Source organism: Montipora capricornis, chromosome 7 (genome assembly GCF_036669925.1).
Source record: "Montipora capricornis isolate CH-2021 chromosome 7, ASM3666992v2, whole genome shotgun sequence".
NCBI lineage: Eukaryota > Metazoa > Cnidaria > Anthozoa > Scleractinia > Acroporidae > Montipora > Montipora capricornis.
In genome coordinates this window covers 44,110,290-44,128,018 of record NC_090889.1, presented here as the reverse complement: position 1 = coordinate 44,128,018, position 17,729 = coordinate 44,110,290, and the positions used below count along the sequence as shown (strand labels likewise).

Sequence of the window (17,729 nt, the reverse complement as noted above, 5' to 3'; positions counted from 1 at the left end):
ATCATGCTGAAAAGTAATTTCCGTTTTTCCAGGGGGAGCTGAATCTGCCGAGTAAATGCCCCGATGGAACCTGTGATGGTTGCCGGTGAGAAACCATGTTATACACTTAATTATTGTATTAAAAGCTAGATCGTTGGACAGTGCAATTCTAGAATTCCAATTGGCTTCGCCATCATGGTATATGAGCTATCATACCATTTAAAGTGGCTCAAAACAGTTTCCAACACATTCCATGACTTAGACTTTGATGTGTCATTATAGCCACTCTTCAACAGTTGATGCTACAATCATGGTATCAAAAAACTGCCCGATCACTGGTGAACATGTTGGTATTATTTTTGTGACACAATAGGTTACCATAGCAATACTATGACCTGCTAAAAACACCCTTAATTTCAGCTTTAAGCGCTTATATTTCAAAAACGGCACCGTTAAATTTTTTCTTATAACAGAATTTTGATTGGCAGGATAAGATGTAACTTATGGCACCTTAAACACAGGATTTCCCATTTCAACACATAACTGAAGTCATAAAATGCCATCACGGGCTGTAGACGAATTTCTGTAATTTACAAGAATTCGTTGAGAACTGCCTTAGAATTACGTAAATATCCATAGTTTCGTGATTTCCCTGACATAGGTACGTCAATTACATTAATCTTTTTTCAGCGGTCAATTTACGTTGTCAACCTAGTTGATACCAAAGTGCTGCGTTGCCAACTCACGCACCGCGACATTAACAAAAAAATCACATGCTTTGATTCGATTGTAAAGGCGCGTTTAAATTGTTTCAACATTTGCTTCAACATGTTTTCAACACTTTGTTGAACCAAATGTTCGGTGTGTTTGAACAGGTCGTCCAACATTGTTGAAAGGGTAAAAAATGTTGAAAGCTTGTGGAAAGCGTGTTGAATCAAGTTTAAATCGGTTTAGACTTTCATTCAACATCGATTCAACTTTTCCTTTGTTCTCGAAAATGTTGAATGGTGTTGAAGCCCTTTGAACAGTCTGTTCAACAATTGTAAAACACACGCATGCTCACATCAGACCGCAAAAGTCAATATGGGCCCGGTTGCTCGAAAGCCGATTAACTTAACCCAGGATTAGCGTAAACTTTTGCCAAAACGGTTTCACGTTTTCAACTTTTTGGTGAGTTTCTTTTGCTTACTTTTGCCTTTCAAGATTGACTTCTTCTAATGAAAGGCTTTGCCGAAAATCAGCGTTGAACAGCATTTAGGAGCAAAGAAGTAAACTCCATGGTTAATTGTTAATCTGTGATTAGCGTTAATCGGCTTTTGAACAACCGGGCGATGGTGTAGTTTATCTGGACGAGAGAGGCTGGTTTCTAGTTCTTAGTTCCTCGCAATCAATTTTCGCGAAAGTGTCAGTTCTTTGGTTGGCGCAATGTTGGCGCAATGTTGGAACCGTTTGAACGGCCTCGGTACAACTTTGTTTTTGCGTCCAACATTTGCCCATCATCCGTTCAACTTTTGTTGAATGAATGTTGGTCAAATGTTGAAACCGTTTAAACAGGCCTTAACAGGGTCTTCTTCATCCGCTCTTCAACTACATCCGGAGAATGATTGCCTCTACTAATTTCTTTCACTTGTTCTAGGTTCGAGATGTTAATGCGCACCAAGTATGCGTGCCCTGTCTGCTCGGAGTTAGATTACACTAAAGTTGAGTCTTCTTGTGTGGTATGTAACGATGCTTAGCCTGTGAGCAGGCTCATATGTTTGGGGTATCGGGCATGAATATTTTAAGGTACAAACGACAGATATAAGCTTTGAAAAACTGTTACGCTGAACAGTTTACAAAAAATGTTTTTAAACTCAAATCGAAATCTATTTTTATCTTCAATTTTGCCCATCCCTGTATTTTCTGTTTTATTTACACCTTCCTTCAAATTTGACCGAAATATTTATTTATTTTACTTGATTTGGTTCGTGAGAAAGCCCCCAAGTCCGCTAATCTTGTATATCACTCTTTAAATGGGATTTAAAAAAGCAGAAAAGGGACGACGGAAACATTTTCAAGGGGAATCAATCTTTTCCGATAAGTGTGATGCCGTAATTGGCGCCTATAAGTTCACGGTTGAGCGGCCGATGATGAAAACAGCGTCGGTTTCCACTGCATCTTTGACTCGCGCATCATCTATTGTCGTCAAAAGACGTGTCAGTGACTTCGAGGGAACCTTCACTTCAACAAAAAATAACGTTAAATTACAGGAAATGACCTTGACAGAAAAAAATAACACCCGAAATAAATAAGTTTTAGAATCGTAAATTTTTGTTTTCAAATTTCTCGGGTGCCGCCATCTTGAATAAGTGTGTCGTGTTGCGGTTGCTCTTTGTTATTACACAAAAGATCTTTGTGTCAGAACAATAGGGCAACCCTATCACGCCTCAAGATGGCGGTGCCCGCGAAATTTAAAAGTGAAAAAAGGCTCCCGTCTGACCTTGTAGCTCATTCGGTAGAGCAGCGGTGATGTATGTAACCCGAAGGTCGTGGGTTCAATTCCCACCCGGGGCAGAGTTTTTCTCTGTCCTTGTGGGGGTCCATTTCCATTCGTAGGGCTAATGCCCGCGTGTTTCATATGTATAGATACTGAGCACTTCACATTACACTCTAATCAGTTCAGTCTGATTTTAGAATTTATTTTTCCTGATATAAACACTTCTTTAAAACAATTTTTTTGGAAACATTATTTCCAGCACCTAAACTTATTCTGCTGTAAGAGTGGAGGTTCCAGCGGTCATTTTAGGAGGCCAGATGATAGGAAACCTGCAGCTGGGCTGGATCGCGTGACAAACGTATGCACTACATTTAGGGGTCACGTGAACTTCGACTTCGCGTAAACGAAGCACATTCTCTTGCAAAGCTACTCGTAGTCTAAGAGTGACCTGGCTTCCTTGTACACTTTTTCTTGGACTTATTTCATTGGGACGGACACTACGTAGGAAGAGTATTTTCTGTTATGATTAACGAAACTTGCATTGATCTTCTCTAGGGAGGAAATAAAACCACTACTTACGTTTGGAATGAGCCAAAGTGAGTATGACTTATCAAAATGCGTTAATCAGTGCTTTGTCAGCTCTTCTGAAGAAAGTTGCCATCAAGTAATTACAGGTTCCTTCGAGGGAAAAATGTTTCTGGTAGTTAGTGCGTTGACGTCCCACAGGGTTTTAGAGGTTTGTCAAATACACGGAATGGTTAATAGGCGTAAAAGGGCCTTGCATCCCGTCTTCGAATTGTTGGTTTTCACTCACGTGATCAACAGCCATGTTTTTCAACGAAAACAAAAGGAAGCGTTTGCATAATAATAGAGTTCAATTCCCGGAGGATTTGGTCGGGGCACCAACATGGCCGCCTTTTATTTGTTTAGGGCACCAACATGGCGGTCGTGACGTCATGTGAAAACCGAGAATTTGTTTGAATCGTGTCGTTCGATTCGTGGGATGAAGTGGCTTGATGATCTCTAATAATGAGATAGATTAGTTGAGACGACATCTTACTGAGTTTTTCTGATGTTTTTTTCTTATTTGTTGATACGCACGGACGTCGTCGAATCTGCTCGCGTCGTGAAATTGGTTCGCGAATCCTACGGGTCGTTCGATTCGTGGAATAAAGCCGCATGATCACCTCTCAAAATGAAACGCATTCGTTGGGTTGACAAATGAGTTTATTGGTGTTGACGTGTTCTCGATTTGAACGGATCGAGACATTTTCGGGTCGTATCATTTGGATAGTCTTGTATGGGATTATGAACATTCAAGGGTTGTGAGACAGGACCTACAGTTTATAGTCCTTATCCGAGAAGACTTGAAAGTCTAACCAATTGCGGATTTCATTGCGAAGGCAGCACTCTTTCCTCAGTTTTTTAAAGATCCCAAGTGTTAGTCCGGCCGCATTTTTTCGGAACCCGTGACCTCCGCATGGTGATCGGATGCTCAACCAACTGCCCCAAGCTGCCTGTACTGCATACATTATCATAATGAAGCTGATTACCATTGTATAGCTTTTCATGACCTGTTCGTCCCAGTTCTCTAGCTTTGCTTCATAAGTTCAGTTTGAAGTAACTTTTTTCCTGTAATAAATCATTGACGGTGTCGATTCGTTCCAATTCAACTGTGTCCCTGTGTTTCGTTTTCAGATTGTGCCGTGATGGAGTCAAGAAGCCTGGTCCAGTGGTAACCGAGTGCAGCATTCTTGAGCAATCAATTGGCGCAGCCATGAAAAACTTCAAGGTGTGTGTCGTTTTTTCGTCTCTTTATTTGCTGTGAATGTGACCAGTTGGAGATGCGATCCAACTCTCCCTTTTGTAAAGGGTCATCGCCATTTCACTTGGGGCCTTTTTGATCCACGGACACAAAACCGGAAGTGAACATTTCGCACGCGAGGACAGTAGTCTCTCCCAGGTTTGTAAAACAATAGTCTTTGATAGTGAAAAGATACGTAAAAATAGAGATGTGGTAGTGTCAAGGCAAGTTAAAAAGGCAAACAGCTTACCTCCGGTTTCCGTCAGTGGCTCAAAAACGTCACGTGCTTATGCTCCCTTCAGGTGACAATTATTTTCCTTCTATACTGCTATACTCACAGTGCACAGAGTTCGTATCTAAAGAGTCCCATGCTGTAAACAACTCGCTCTTCTGCGCATGACAGTCAAAGACTCTTACACAGCAAACTTTAATACGATACAAATAATTATTGTTTGTTGTGTTGCAGATTGGTATTGCTGTGATCGCTGCTCTTCTTGTTCTCATGATTTGCACCATGTTTGGACTGTGGTACAAGAACAGGAAGTATGTGAACTCGCTGTATCCATCAGTTGGCCATTTGTCCCTTTTGTCCCAAGGCCCTTTAATGGTACGGGTACGAGACCCCCTTCCCCCTCTCCTTTTCAGTTTTCGTTTCACTTGGAAATAGCCCACGCTGGAGTTGACACTTGGGCGCTTACGGTTATACTTAGCAATTTTTTTGTTATTCTTCGCATGAGAACCTGACAGAGTTTAGTCTTAGGCTGGTCTATACTTACAATGAAAGTATAATTAAGTAATCGAGTGCTTTTGTTTCCAGCAAAGGGTACCGGTAGCAAAAAACCCTTCTGAGGTTGTGCATTTTGCTTGGTCTATTCGTTGATCGTAAAATCCATCCCTTAAGTTCATTGTGCTTTAATGTCAGTCTTTTTAATCCTGCTTTATCTTTATAGGCTGACATACAAGTATCATCGCCTTGTACAGAATAGCAGTGATAAGCCAGGCGAACTACCTGCGGTGGAGAGGTGTGTTGTGGACGAAGATGAAGAAGATGATGAAGAGGTAATGACGTGATTACTTTTAAACGGAACCGCATAAGACATCGCTTAAAATAATGAGAGACATCATCAAGAGCAATCTGCTGCGATACTTAATTTGACGCTTCCAGGGTGACGTGAAATGAGTGAAGTACACTTTGGAGTCAGTTCCCCCGGGGCTTTTCAAGACCAATTTTCCATGCCATTTGCGGGGCTTAACTTAGTGCTTGCGAAGGAAGTTATTTCGTTGTTTGGGAAGAGTTTCTCTTTAACACTCAACAAGGTGGCGAAACGGAAAATCTTATTAATATTTTTTGCAAAAAAAAAAATCTATTATCAGACGGTGAATTGACTGCTTGCTTTTGAATGCAATCTACGCAGGTTCAATTCAGGATTGGGCAGGACCGTGGCAAAAAGATTCTCAAGAAAATCCGAGATATGGCTAGCGGCGGAAAGAGAAAGGTAATGCAAACAAATACGGACAGTAATACAGTAAAAGGAAGATATTAACCGACCATTGAAGGATCCAAGCCGAGACAGTATCACATACCCTTTATGGAATCGACGTGACTCGCACGACCCAGAATCGATTTCTCCTGGATATAAGCAGCACTGAAATATATTGTATCTTTAATGTGCTTAGTTACCTGGCTTATGAATGAAAATGAGGCTGTTTTTATAGAAACTTCATTGCTTTTGTTAGACCCTGCGATTGCGTTGCACTGGTGGGAGCTGGTCACTTGTGAGTTGAAGTTGAACCAATAAATAATACAATATATTACTCACAAGCGAATAGATACCCAACTGGGAAATGATCAAGTTACATAAACTCGAAAATACTGTGATTAAAGCAAAAGAATATTTGGGCGTTCTCTATAGTGTTTATTGTTTTTTCCTAGGAGAAAGTGACATTTGATGACGATGAGGAGGAGTACTTTGATTCGGTGCACCTTGAGACGGGCAAAGAAGCACACGATGATGACTTCAACTAAATCGACGCTAAGCCTCCCACACTAAGAAAAAGCTGCAGGAATGCTGTAACAATCATCGGCCAGTTATATAGCATAAGCTCGTACTCTGCCTCATTTGCATATTTAGGAATGTAAACTTGAGTAACAAGGACTTTAACTCGTAAAAATGTAAACAAATTGTAGAAATGAGCCTTTTCGAGATTTATCCAATCGCGTTGTTAAAGAAAAAAGCACACATTCTTTGCCAAAAACGAGAAGAAAAACAAATTGCTTTTTTGTCACCCGATTGAAAAGACCCGAAAGGAAGCGATAAATACCATTTCCACGCTAACTTACCGTCGTAATTGCCAGGTGCCCGTCTCCCGAGAGTCCCGAAACTTTTCGGGAGTCACAATCCCCTCCTTGTGTCTTGACGGGAGAGGTTTCAAGTCATCATTTTTCACTGTTATTTTGTTTTTAGGTATCTTGGAAACATGCTAAAGGATGATCTTTGAAAAACTAGTCGATAGCCGTTGCACAAATGGCTTTTCGGACTCTTAAAGTTGTCGGGGCTTTCGCGAAACGGGCAATTAAAATGTAATTTAGTTCCTTAGTTTCGCAACTCTTTACAACTGCAGGCTGGAGTCTTAACCTATTGGTAAAAAAACAGTGCTTCATGGTCACTTTTCAAACTCGTTTCCAGGGCTTTCCTTCGCCCACCCGCCCTCCCTACTCTCGGTGAAGAAAAGCCCTGGTAACGACGTTGGTCAGTTTCGATTTTCATTTAATCTAGTATTAAGAACTACAACTTTGCGCACGATGTTCCCTTCTAGTTTGGAATTATTACATAGTTATTTGGGGCTGGTCTAAAGTTATTCTAATTGAATAAGAATTTTATTCATTTACAGCTAGAATCCCAGGGCTGTGACCCTTTCAATAAATATGTATTCTTTGGTGAGTAAACTGCCCAATCATACAGCAAGAAGAGCTTCTTTTAGGGCGTCTGATAGAGTACAAAAATTGTGCTGTAAATGAACCAGGAATGCGTCTTTTCCTTTGACCTCTTAACCTGTTTATTCCCAAGATCGAATATTTCATTCTCCTAACTAGTACCTCAGATTTCGTTTTTGTTATATGTTATATCTAGATCACACCTTTAGCTGCTTTATTTCTCATTACCTGTCTTGATCCCAACCATAAAGTAGGAAGTAGGACCAGTGCTAAGTTTGTAAAAAAGCCATGTAAATTTCACGGTTTTACCTTTGACTTTAGAGATTTACGGGGGTCGATTTGTTGGAGTATTTAAAATTTAAGCAATTGATTGGATGTAATGATAAAAAGGAAATAGAATGTCTGGTGTTGTTCTGCGTAAGCTGTTGTTTGAGCCTGTTTTTCTTTGCTTTGATTAGTTGAGGCAATAGTTTTTTGTTATTGTTGAGAATACACAGTAATACTAATGAGGTGTTTCCTTTTGGCTTCTGTTTTTGGGTTTTGGGTTTTGTCATCATTAAGAAGCAAGGTGCCAATCTCGTACCCAGTCATCCGGCTTTTTGGTCAGCGGGTGGTCCCTTGGAGAGAGCGTCTTATGACAGAACCTGGGGAGAGCATGATGATTGGCATGACATATACCTTTTCGCAGATACGGTGGCCATTTTGATTTCTGTTGTTTCGAAAGACATTATGGGATGCTCAGGGGGCAATTAATATGTATTTGCACCCTGGGCATCCCATAATAGCTATTTGAAAAAATAGAAATCAAAATGGCCGCCGTATCTGCAAAAAGGACTATTTTCTTCGGTTCTTCTTAGCAAGATCTTTAACAGAGACGTGATACTGGCTTAACATGACACAGACCATCGATACGACGGAAGAGATCTTTTTGGTCCGTGCTGTCAATGTGTTTCTTCGTTTAAGTTGCGCATAGTATTTGCTTCACTTGTCACGAAATATTTCTTTGCGAACAATAAGACCAATGTTTCGTTGGAGGTTTCTTCCTCTGTTCCTCAATTCAATTTGCCGCGATTTGCCCGGAAAAATTTCGTACTGTGGCGGATATCGTAAAAAGGTGGACTGGTTACGAGCCAGCTATTAACCAATCAGATTCGAGGGTTTAGGATTCTAGCCTACGGAGAAGGTAAATATTTGCCAACCGAGACAGAGCGTACTTCCTTTTGACAGAACTGACTGGCCATACGGGGCATTTGGAAGGACAAACTCACAAACTTCGAGGATGACATATACTTCTCCAGAAGAATATGAGGGATAATCATGCAAGTGTTCCTTCAAATTGTCGCATTTTCTTTGCAACCCGACGGGTCTGGCCGGCCAGTTCTGACTAAAGGAAAGCGTCCTTACTAAACAAATTTCATGGTTCCGCGACCTTCCGCGCTTCTCAGTTTTCAAAAAAAAATTTACAAATCGAAAGTGGTTCAGCGTTGTCGGTACTCTTATCGACAACGATATTGGTCATCACAGTTGTCGCCGAGTGAGTCCACAAGAAATTTTGGCCTCTGTGCAGACGAACATCGTTGTCGATAAGAGTACAGACAATGCTGATCAACTTTCGATTTGTTTTTTACCACAATATTCAACGCCAAAGAAAGCTCTTATTTCAGAGCGTGACCAAATCACGACACAAAGAAAAAGCAAGCGCTGTCTAAAACTTTCTTGCAATATGATTGGTTTATTTCCCAAAATGGGCGTTCCTGATTGGCTATTACATTTTGTGACAAATTGACGCGAACAGCGTTGTCTAGACTCTTATCGGCAAAGGCAATTTTGCCAATAAGATTGCGAAATTACAAGCAATTGTGGTAAAATTATCTAGTCATTTGTCTAAAAAATTTTCGACACCATTTTACGATTCTATTTTTTATGTAAAGAAGAATTTGAATTCAAAATGTTTAAATTGTTTTCCGTTAAGAATCCACGCCGCCTTCATATCGTTGGTTTCAGTGTCACAAAATCAAAGTTATAACAGTCAGGCTGAAAAATAAAAGAAACAAGGAAGATTATGACTGACTTATACTTGATTATTATCTCCTAAGATAGTACGCGCGCTGTGATTGGTTAAATTAGAGGGCCGTATTCTACAGTAAGGCAGCAGAGGGCTAGCTCAGTATGGCCCGTTAAATTTGAAATTTCGATAAAACATTCTCTAGCAAGTTTTTCTGTTGCATAAACGTGTAAAACTGTTTGAATCTTGCAGCAAGTACTTTAAAAAGCCAAGACGTTTTATCGTTCATTAGATCTTTATCGCGGTTGAACCTTCGATCTGGTTTCCTTTCCCGCGCGGATAATTACCACAGAGATCACAGGCACCCCAAGCTCAATATGAGCATGGCCGACAGAAATATAAGGATTTGCATGGGAATCCCGATAAAAAGCTTAAGAAGATAATTATATGAAACAAAATCTCAATTAAGAAGCCCATCCTTATTGCCATTGTGGGTAGGTTCCTTCCTGTATGGTTATCTTCCAGATTACACGCGATTTAAGCCATTTTTCAATTTCTGGGTTGTTAACGGTTATAATACAATCCCACTTAGGATTTTATTATACCGTTGACAACCGAGATTTTGAAAAATGGCTTAAATCGCATCGGATCTGGAAAATAACCACACAGGAAGGAAGCTACCTACAATGGCGATAAGGTTAGGCTTTTTAATTGAGATTTTTATTCCTATTATTATCGTTTTAAGCTTTTATCGGGATTCCCATACAAAATCCCTTATATTTTTGTCGGCCATGCTCACACTGACCTTGGGGCACCTGTGCAGAGATATAATAAATATCTTACATGTTCGCACTGTAAATTACGGGGGAAAACGCGGGCCGTAATTTATAGTAAGGCCCTCGAACTCGATTAGTAAGAGGTATTTTTAAGGTAAGTTATCTAACGCAACGAGACAAGGACAAATTGGCCAACGACCGAGATATCATCGGGGAACGAAAGGACTCATGACGGCAAAGGTAACAAATAGATGCATGAGTGGGCTACATAAAATTACCCTGCAAGCAGAGTCTCTTTCGATCTTCCTAGATAATTCGGGAAGAGGAAAGTAGACTCTGCTCGCAGCCTCCACATTTCGCATTGAGCATGCGTTAAAAATTTAAATGTATTCGGTGTCAGTCATGCGTGACCTGTAGCCACAAAAGCACAAAACGAAAACAAACAGTCGGGATATTTTCCAACAACTCTGGCAAACACACAACAATCAAGGAATCATTTCATTCAAGATAGTCCATACTCTTAAAATGCCATTTCATTTTTTTACTGAAAAATTTATAGGTTTCTGTCACACAAGTTTCTGTAACCGACACACATAGGAAAAACTCATGGGAATTCTAACAGTTAAAATTGCCACGCTGTCGTAAATTTCAAAATATTGATGACGCGTGGCGATTGATCATGCGCAAAAATTAAAAAACAGGTTTGACAAGTCGAAACTGGACTGACTCATCCAATTCTTTGGATGAGCGGCAAATCAAAGAATGTGGAGGGGGCGAGCAGAGTCTACTTTCCTCTTCCCGACTTATCTAGGAAGATCGGAAGAGACTGCTCGCAGGGTACATAAAATGGAAGAATATTTCAAATAATCATGACAAGACAGAGCATCTGTGAAAACGGTCAGTTATAAATAAGTCACGCTTGTTTGTACTTTGGTTAGCATTTGTTTGCTGCTTTTCATAAAACCATGGAAATGTTCTTTTTCAAGCTTATTTCACCTGTCGAGAAATAAGCTTAAATCACAAGTTTTATTGATATTTTGTAAAAAGCTAGCCTGCAAGCAGGCTCTTCCGTTGAAAATGGCGCGCGCTCGAAATATCCTCTTCCGTTGAAAATGGCGCGTGGTCGAAATATAAGGGCTTGGTGACTAACGGAAGAGGATATTTCGAGCGCGCGCCATTTTCAGCGGAAGAGCCTGCCTGCAGGCTAGCAAAAAGCCAATGGCATTCACAATTTTTTTGGGCTTTTTGGCATAGAGCAAATTTCAGCCTGCCTGTGGACCCCTAACTGTCGACTGGTTGTTTGTTTGTTTTGGTCCATTGTTTTCTGAGCCAATCCCAAGACTGCCAAGAGAAGTTGTAATAGCTGCGGCTCGTCCCCAGGGTCTTCTCGGCTTCCAACATGACGGATTGAAAGCCGAGAATACCCTGGGGACGAGGTTGAAGAAATAAATGATGAAAAAATTCATCAAAACATCTCGCGACGAAGCAACTCGTGTGTAACTTACCAAACCGACGTGCTTGTTTGGAAATGTGAAATTGCTCCAGCAAAACACTGGTAAACCCTTGAACGAAACGAAAGGAAATAGAGAAGAATTTCTTCCCATAAAATAAGTCCATGTATGATGTGAGGATGAGTAGAAGAGACTAAAATCCTACAAATGATTTCACTTATATACAATTTATTTAGTTATTGTTTTGAATACACTATTCTCTATTACGTTAACTGTTCACAAAGGCTGTATTCGTCTTCACACGGTTATGCTGGGACGATTATGAAATCCATGCTGATATCTGGAAACTACCTAGATACATCTCAATGGAGTGTGCTCACGTGACGTCACCGCGGCCACGCTGGACCTTGGGAATTAAACTCTATGTTTATGAAAATTCTTCCTCTCTTCTTTTGGTATGCAAATATGGCTACTGGTCACATGCGCGAAAACACTATTAGGACTGTAAGGGTGTAGTGCGACAAATTTTAACTCAGTAATATGACATTCTTTGAATAAACCAGCTTTTATAGCTGTTTCTATGATCGGTGTGATCCGCCATCTTGGACGAAGAAATTGAGAGAGCAATGGGGCCAGCTAAAAATGGTGTCAGGGGAGGGGAGGATGGGTTTGGGAAAAGAACACTAGAGTAGGACTACCCCTTCTTCACTAGTCCCGACCTCTTCTTGCTGCGCTTCCTATATTGCAGCCTTTCGACGAAAGTTCGAGCGTTAGTCAAAAAACGCCTGCGCTACAGGCTATCCAAAAATTGTTTCTCATTCAGTATCAGCTTTTGTATCAACTTTTCACGTTACCTGATATGTAGGACCACTAATGGCGTCGGCCATTAAGGACTTCGCCATTGAATAATCCGTCACCTAGGAAAACACAACAAACCAAAGATAATACACAGGGAGAATGGAGCGGGATAAATACGATACTAAAGAGATTTTTTCACGAGCACCAATCTTCAAGGCTAGCTATGAGTTGTGCTCAATAAGAACTTCATATTTGAGTGTACAAGATTTCACATCCTACATTGGTTGCGGTCGCATTCGGGTAGTTAGCACTAGTGTTAAATAAAGTCATTTTGTTCAGTGTTCCCCTAAGGATTCACAACACCAGAGAGTTGACACTACACAGTAGTGTCAACAGTAGGGTTACACTGTGTTTCTCTCAAGTGTGACCGCAACCATTGTTTGTTTAGGTGCAGTCTGATGGACAAGGACACTTGATGATGTTCAGCATGAGGCCTGTGCACATCATAGGCCGCGTTGCGGCTTGCAGAAAATTTTTTTCCCGTCGCCACATTCTTCACGTTTGTAGCCATAAAACAATGTCTATTGCTCTTGAAACACTTGCTTTATGCCACCTTTTACACTTTGAAGCATAATTCTCCTGGATGATGCGGATTCAAAGCAGCGGAGAGATATTCTTTTCCTCGAAAAAATTCACAAACAGCGCCATTTTGTCAGTTAACATTACTAGAGCCCAGGTCACGTCCGTGACAAAAGGAGGCGGTTGCTAAGCTCCGTCCAAAGAGTGGACCCAAAAAATCTTTCTGCGCCCGTACATACGGAACCCGCGCCCGCAGTGCGCGGGACAGTCAAAACTGTGCTATCCTGTCAATCATATCATATCACTTGTAATCTGCTCCAAAAAATACAGATGTTCGCCAAATATTTCGCGAATATTTCTCCTGCACTGTAGGATTTATATAACGGACTTAAAGTCCGCCGGATGTCGACGTAGACACGGCAGGTACAAAGGTCTCTGTTTTACCAATACAGAAACAAACTTAAACATTCATTTAAGCTAACCTTAGGCCTAACTAGACCTAAACACGAGTTTTTACGCCTAAGGTTAGCTTTAATGAATGTTTAGGTTTGTTTCTGTATTGGTAAAACAGATACCTGTGACCTGAGACTTGTGTTTTGTACCTGTTCACGTAAACGTTATTTCAGAGTATAACTTTGCACTGTCCCAAGTCTTTGGCGGTTATTTTCGCATCTTACCATGTGGGTGAAGTATCCTAAAAATAAATTGGTACGAGGGGCTTTACCTTTGTGTCGTAACATCCAGATGGACTTCTGTCTGACGGAATGAGGAGATCACCACGAGCACAAATCGAGTTGTAAGGATTGTGGTCGGAGTAGACATCATGTGGATAATCTGTGACAAAAACAACACAGCCGCATGAGGAGATAACGCTGACTATAAATGTAATACGCTATTTCCGAGTGGGAGATAGCATCTTTTGACTCACAGAAGTGATCAGCATAACGCTGCATGTAAATTCTCCTCATAATTTCAATGAAACGTCAGTCAGACAGGTATTGAGAAAGAAGATAATTATCAGATTAAGGTGTGATATTGATATAACACCAAATTCTCATGAACATCCAACAAAGAAACCTATGGTATTAGTTAGGAGAATGAACGTTTCGATCTTGGGAATGAAAGGGTTAAGGCGAGTGTGCGGCTCGAGTACAGTGGCTTGTTTCCAAACAAACTGCTGTGGTGTGCGGAAAAGAAAAAAATGGCTCCGGCACCTTTTGATCGTTGGCCGTTCGTAAGAGCGGACCGCTAACTCCTTTGATGAAAATTTTCGTGTAACGGGTCCGAGTAAAATATCGACCTTTACAAGAGAAATTTAACAGAAACAATAATTATCATAATTTTGACGTTTCATTCAATTTTGATCGACCAACAAATATCCATCTCAGACTATACTTAAATGAGAGTAAGAGTTCCAGGACTCGTGAGTTGTTCACTAAACGAAGTCAGATTCAGATTCATAACAGTTTAAATTAGGGTATGCAAGCAACTGGATACCTGACCAGAATATCTCACTGAAATGCCTCCCAAGAAAATATCTCCTACTTGAAAACGCGCAAATCCGTTTACGTAATAAAACTCTTCTGAATTCAAAGCATTTGCATACAATTCGGTAAAATAAGTACCAGTATTACTTAAGACAAGTTGTGCATTTGACGATATTCGATTGGCGTCCATCCCTCCCGTAATAATGGTAAAAGCTATTGAAAAAGGAGCCTTCGGATTGCCTTCGACTGCAGTCCGCATTTTGTCTTGTCTTGTGTGAACACCCAAACGAACCCGGTATCAGAATTGCTCACAAATCCGGAAACTTTTGCTTTAGTGTAAATGGAGTCTTAGAAGGAGCGAACGTTCTAAACTCGAGCGTACAACGAACGTGGATTTTTCTACAAAACGAACTTCACCCATTCGCCCCAAAGGGGTTCTCCATCGCCTGGCGTTACACAAAGTAAAATCTACAAGTTACCGTTTAAGGAAAGAAAAGGTCAGTGAATAAATTATAAGTTATTAGATTAAACGTAACGATGAAATTTGGTTCCCGAATTAAATTCGAAGTTTTACACATCTCTAGATCCAGACCACGTGTTTCTCTGATCGTTGTGATCCGCCACCTTGGACGAGGAGACTGAGAGAGCCCTGGGGCCAGCTAAAAATGGTTTCAGGGGAGGGGACGATGGGTTTGAAAAAAAAATAGAGTGGGAGTGCCCCATCTCGACTAGTCCAAATTCACTCCATGGTGCGCTTTCCAATATGACTCAAATTCTCATGAGGGGTTGTGTCACAAGCGACTGGAATATGGGCCTCTATTACATCCAATTGGAAATCACTGCTGATCCTTGCAATCTGATTGGCTCTCAGCAGTGCGATTTATTCCCAAATCGCGTTATTTTTTGCTCTAAATCGCACCATTTCCCCAGCCAATGAGAAAGGAGCACTAAAGCAAAACAGCCAATCAGATTTCAATGCTTGTTCAAGGTAACCAATCAAACTGCAGGAAAATGAAAGACAAAGAAAACTCATTGTGTGTCGAATTTTGCAACTTTTGTTCCCAACTGGATCAATAAAATGTTGGTACTGACTATAATCCTGTATTTTTGCTATAAATAATGATTGTCTGATTTCTAAATGAACGTAATAAAGTGGTAATTGAAGTTCGTGTCGTGCAATTTTGGTCTGAGATCATACTTGTGATTTCAAATCAAACGCGCGCATGCGTATGATTTCAGACCCAATTGCACTTCACTCAGTTCAGTTACCATTATTAATCACACGGCGGCCATGTTGAGTCCCGAGAATTAAAAACGTTTGTTTTGCCCGATCAAAACTCGTTCCCAAACATTTCAACTCGAGGCTCGGGGTACGAAATCTATTGTCTATGGCCAATATGGCCGCCGCGAGAATAACGTCCATTGCAACCAAATAAAGCCAAAAGAAAAATAATAACTACTCAAAACAGCGAAGGAAGGTTTCAGTAACACAGCAAATACAAAAGAAGGCAAGGATGGGCAAAATCGAAGATAAAAATGAATTGCAATCAAGTTGAGTTTTCTGAAAACAGTTCAGCCTTACAGTTTTTCAACGTTTATCTCCGTTGTCTGTATCAGGGTTCGTACACTTTTTCAGACCAAAAATTCAAGGACTTTTCAAGGACTTTCAAGGGCCAAATTTTGAAATTTCAAGGACCTCTTTTTTATTTACGTCGAAGAATTTACCCATGGAAATAGTCTGACAGTACAATTCTTGCTCATTTTCCGTAACGTAGATGTGTGACAATAATGCAAAGGCACTGGTAACCATTCTCAACCCCACAGCTCGTCGCGTTTTTATGACATGCTGACTTGAGTGGCTGATTATTTTTACTGAAGTTATGCGGGTCAGAAAAAATTCAAGGACTTTCAAGGACCAGGAATGAAGAGCAGAGATTTTCAAGGACTTTCAAGGCCTTGAAAATGTACTCTCAAAATTCAAGGGTTTTCAAGGATTTTCAAGACGCGTACGAACCCTGCTGTAACTTAAATTATGTATGCTCTACAGACAGTCGTTGTCAGAAGCTTTTATTTGCGCTGTTTAAAAGTAAATTCTGGGTTAACGTTAAGTTGAATACCGGATAGTGGCGACAAATTCGTAAAACTATACAAAATCAACAGGATTGGCGTGACAAAGCCACTTTAATTCGATTTGTCTCATGTGAAGCGCCATAATTGATCCTTAGGCCTAAAGTCAGAACATAGAAAATGCCTGGCTAAACCAGTTTCAATAATTTGGAGGATATGTCTTATTAGAAGGATAAACTCTACAAACGGCAATGTTATGATACCAAACTAAACATCAATAATTGTTAACAAGATGCAATCGTCAAAGTGACGTACTAGGTAACATGGCAAAAAAAGAAATTCCCCCCCCCCCCCCCAGAAAAAAACACCCCAAAAATTTCTTTCAATGCTTCTACTCGGTGACCACTATTTTTTATTGCTGGAAAGTGATTATTAGGCTGAGATAAAACTCTCTGCAAAGTTAAGAAAGAAAAAAAACACTGGAGCGGATTCGTAGGCACCTTCACAATCGGGAAATTTTAAGATATCTCTGAATCAAGGAGTGTCTCTTATTAAGCAGTTACTGGCGTTTCATATTGTACCATAACTTTGCGATTACGTGAAACAGTTGGGTAGATTTTATCCCTCCAGATATAGCAGAGTTTGTTGAAAGTGTTGGCACTAGTTTGAGCCTCCTTAAGTGAGTGCAATACAGGGAAAATATCACCAAAAATGATAGGAAAAAACAAACCATTGTAGCGCAGTATTCGTTTCATACTTGACATGTCCACGACCTGACAATGAAAAAAAATCAGCGCTTTTATAAAAAGAAGGAAATGTTGCTATAATAAAGGAAATGTGCATCTAAATTGCGTGCTTTTCTGGACAGGAGTTCGCTGGGGAAGTAAAATTAAGGTAACCGTTTTCTTTTTACCGTGTTTATTCCATTACCCAGGAGTACCTTCATCCTATAAACCCCATGGTTTCTTAGAGTACTCCCTGCGCATGTTTATTCAATTACCGTTCTCTTTCCAATTGTTATATTCAACTGTTAATGGTAAAACTCTTAAACAAATGAACAAACAAGTTCTTTACAGGAAGTTTTTAATTTAACAGGAGAGACTCGATTACGATACAATTTCACATTACCAAAATTGAGATAAAGGAAGTACGTATGGCACCACCGGGGACGAAAACACAAAACTACTTTGATAAAACCAATTGCGGGGGCGTTAACTCAGGGGGTCGGATGCGTACAAAACCTTTTTTTGACAAAAGAATTTTCTTTAGCATGATTTCGAAATTCCTTTAATGTTTTACGCAATACCTTTCCTTGATCTCTACGGAATATTTCCGCTCTGACAGACATTTCGTATGAATACAATAATCCATG

General features: G+C 40.3%; 2 protein-coding genes across 3 annotated transcripts in view; one reads left to right on the top strand and one right to left on the bottom strand.

Moving 5' to 3' along the window:
• The window catches only part of LOC138057260 (endosome/lysosome-associated apoptosis and autophagy regulator family member 2-like), a 62,357-nt gene extending 54,657 nt beyond the window's left edge, over positions 1-7,700 (top strand). The window contains exons 25-32 of one of the 2 annotated variants that reach the window (XM_068903303.1): positions 33-85; positions 1,616-1,697; positions 3,011-3,051; positions 4,154-4,247; positions 4,726-4,802; positions 5,210-5,318; positions 5,675-5,755; positions 6,196-7,700. In XM_068903303.1, the coding sequence (XP_068759404.1) occupies positions 33-85; positions 1,616-1,697; positions 3,011-3,051; positions 4,154-4,247; positions 4,726-4,802; positions 5,210-5,318; positions 5,675-5,755; positions 6,196-6,285 (627 nt within the window). In that variant the 3' untranslated portion in view covers positions 6,286-7,700. Of the gene's footprint in view, positions 1-32; positions 86-1,615; positions 1,698-3,010; positions 3,052-4,153; positions 4,248-4,725; positions 4,803-5,209; positions 5,319-5,674; positions 5,756-6,192 lie in introns of both variants that reach the window. The other variant, XM_068903302.1, reaches the window with a different exon arrangement.
• Positions 7,701-8,906: 1,206 nt separating this feature from the next.
• Positions 8,907-17,729, bottom strand: part of LOC138057258 (phospholipase B-like 1) — a 38,721-nt gene continuing 29,898 nt past the window's right edge. Inside the window, exons 14-19 of the mRNA XM_068903301.1 lie at positions 17,664-17,729; positions 17,088-17,130; positions 13,528-13,637; positions 12,281-12,343; positions 11,481-11,537; positions 8,907-9,228 (exon numbers count right to left, since the gene is read on the bottom strand). The exon at positions 17,664-17,729 is cut by the window's right edge and continues 39 nt beyond it. Coding sequence (XP_068759402.1) covers positions 9,181-9,228; positions 11,481-11,537; positions 12,281-12,343; positions 13,528-13,637; positions 17,088-17,130; positions 17,664-17,729 — 387 coding nt within the window. The 3' untranslated portion in view covers positions 8,907-9,180. The remainder of the gene's footprint in view (positions 9,229-11,480; positions 11,538-12,280; positions 12,344-13,527; positions 13,638-17,087; positions 17,131-17,663) is intronic.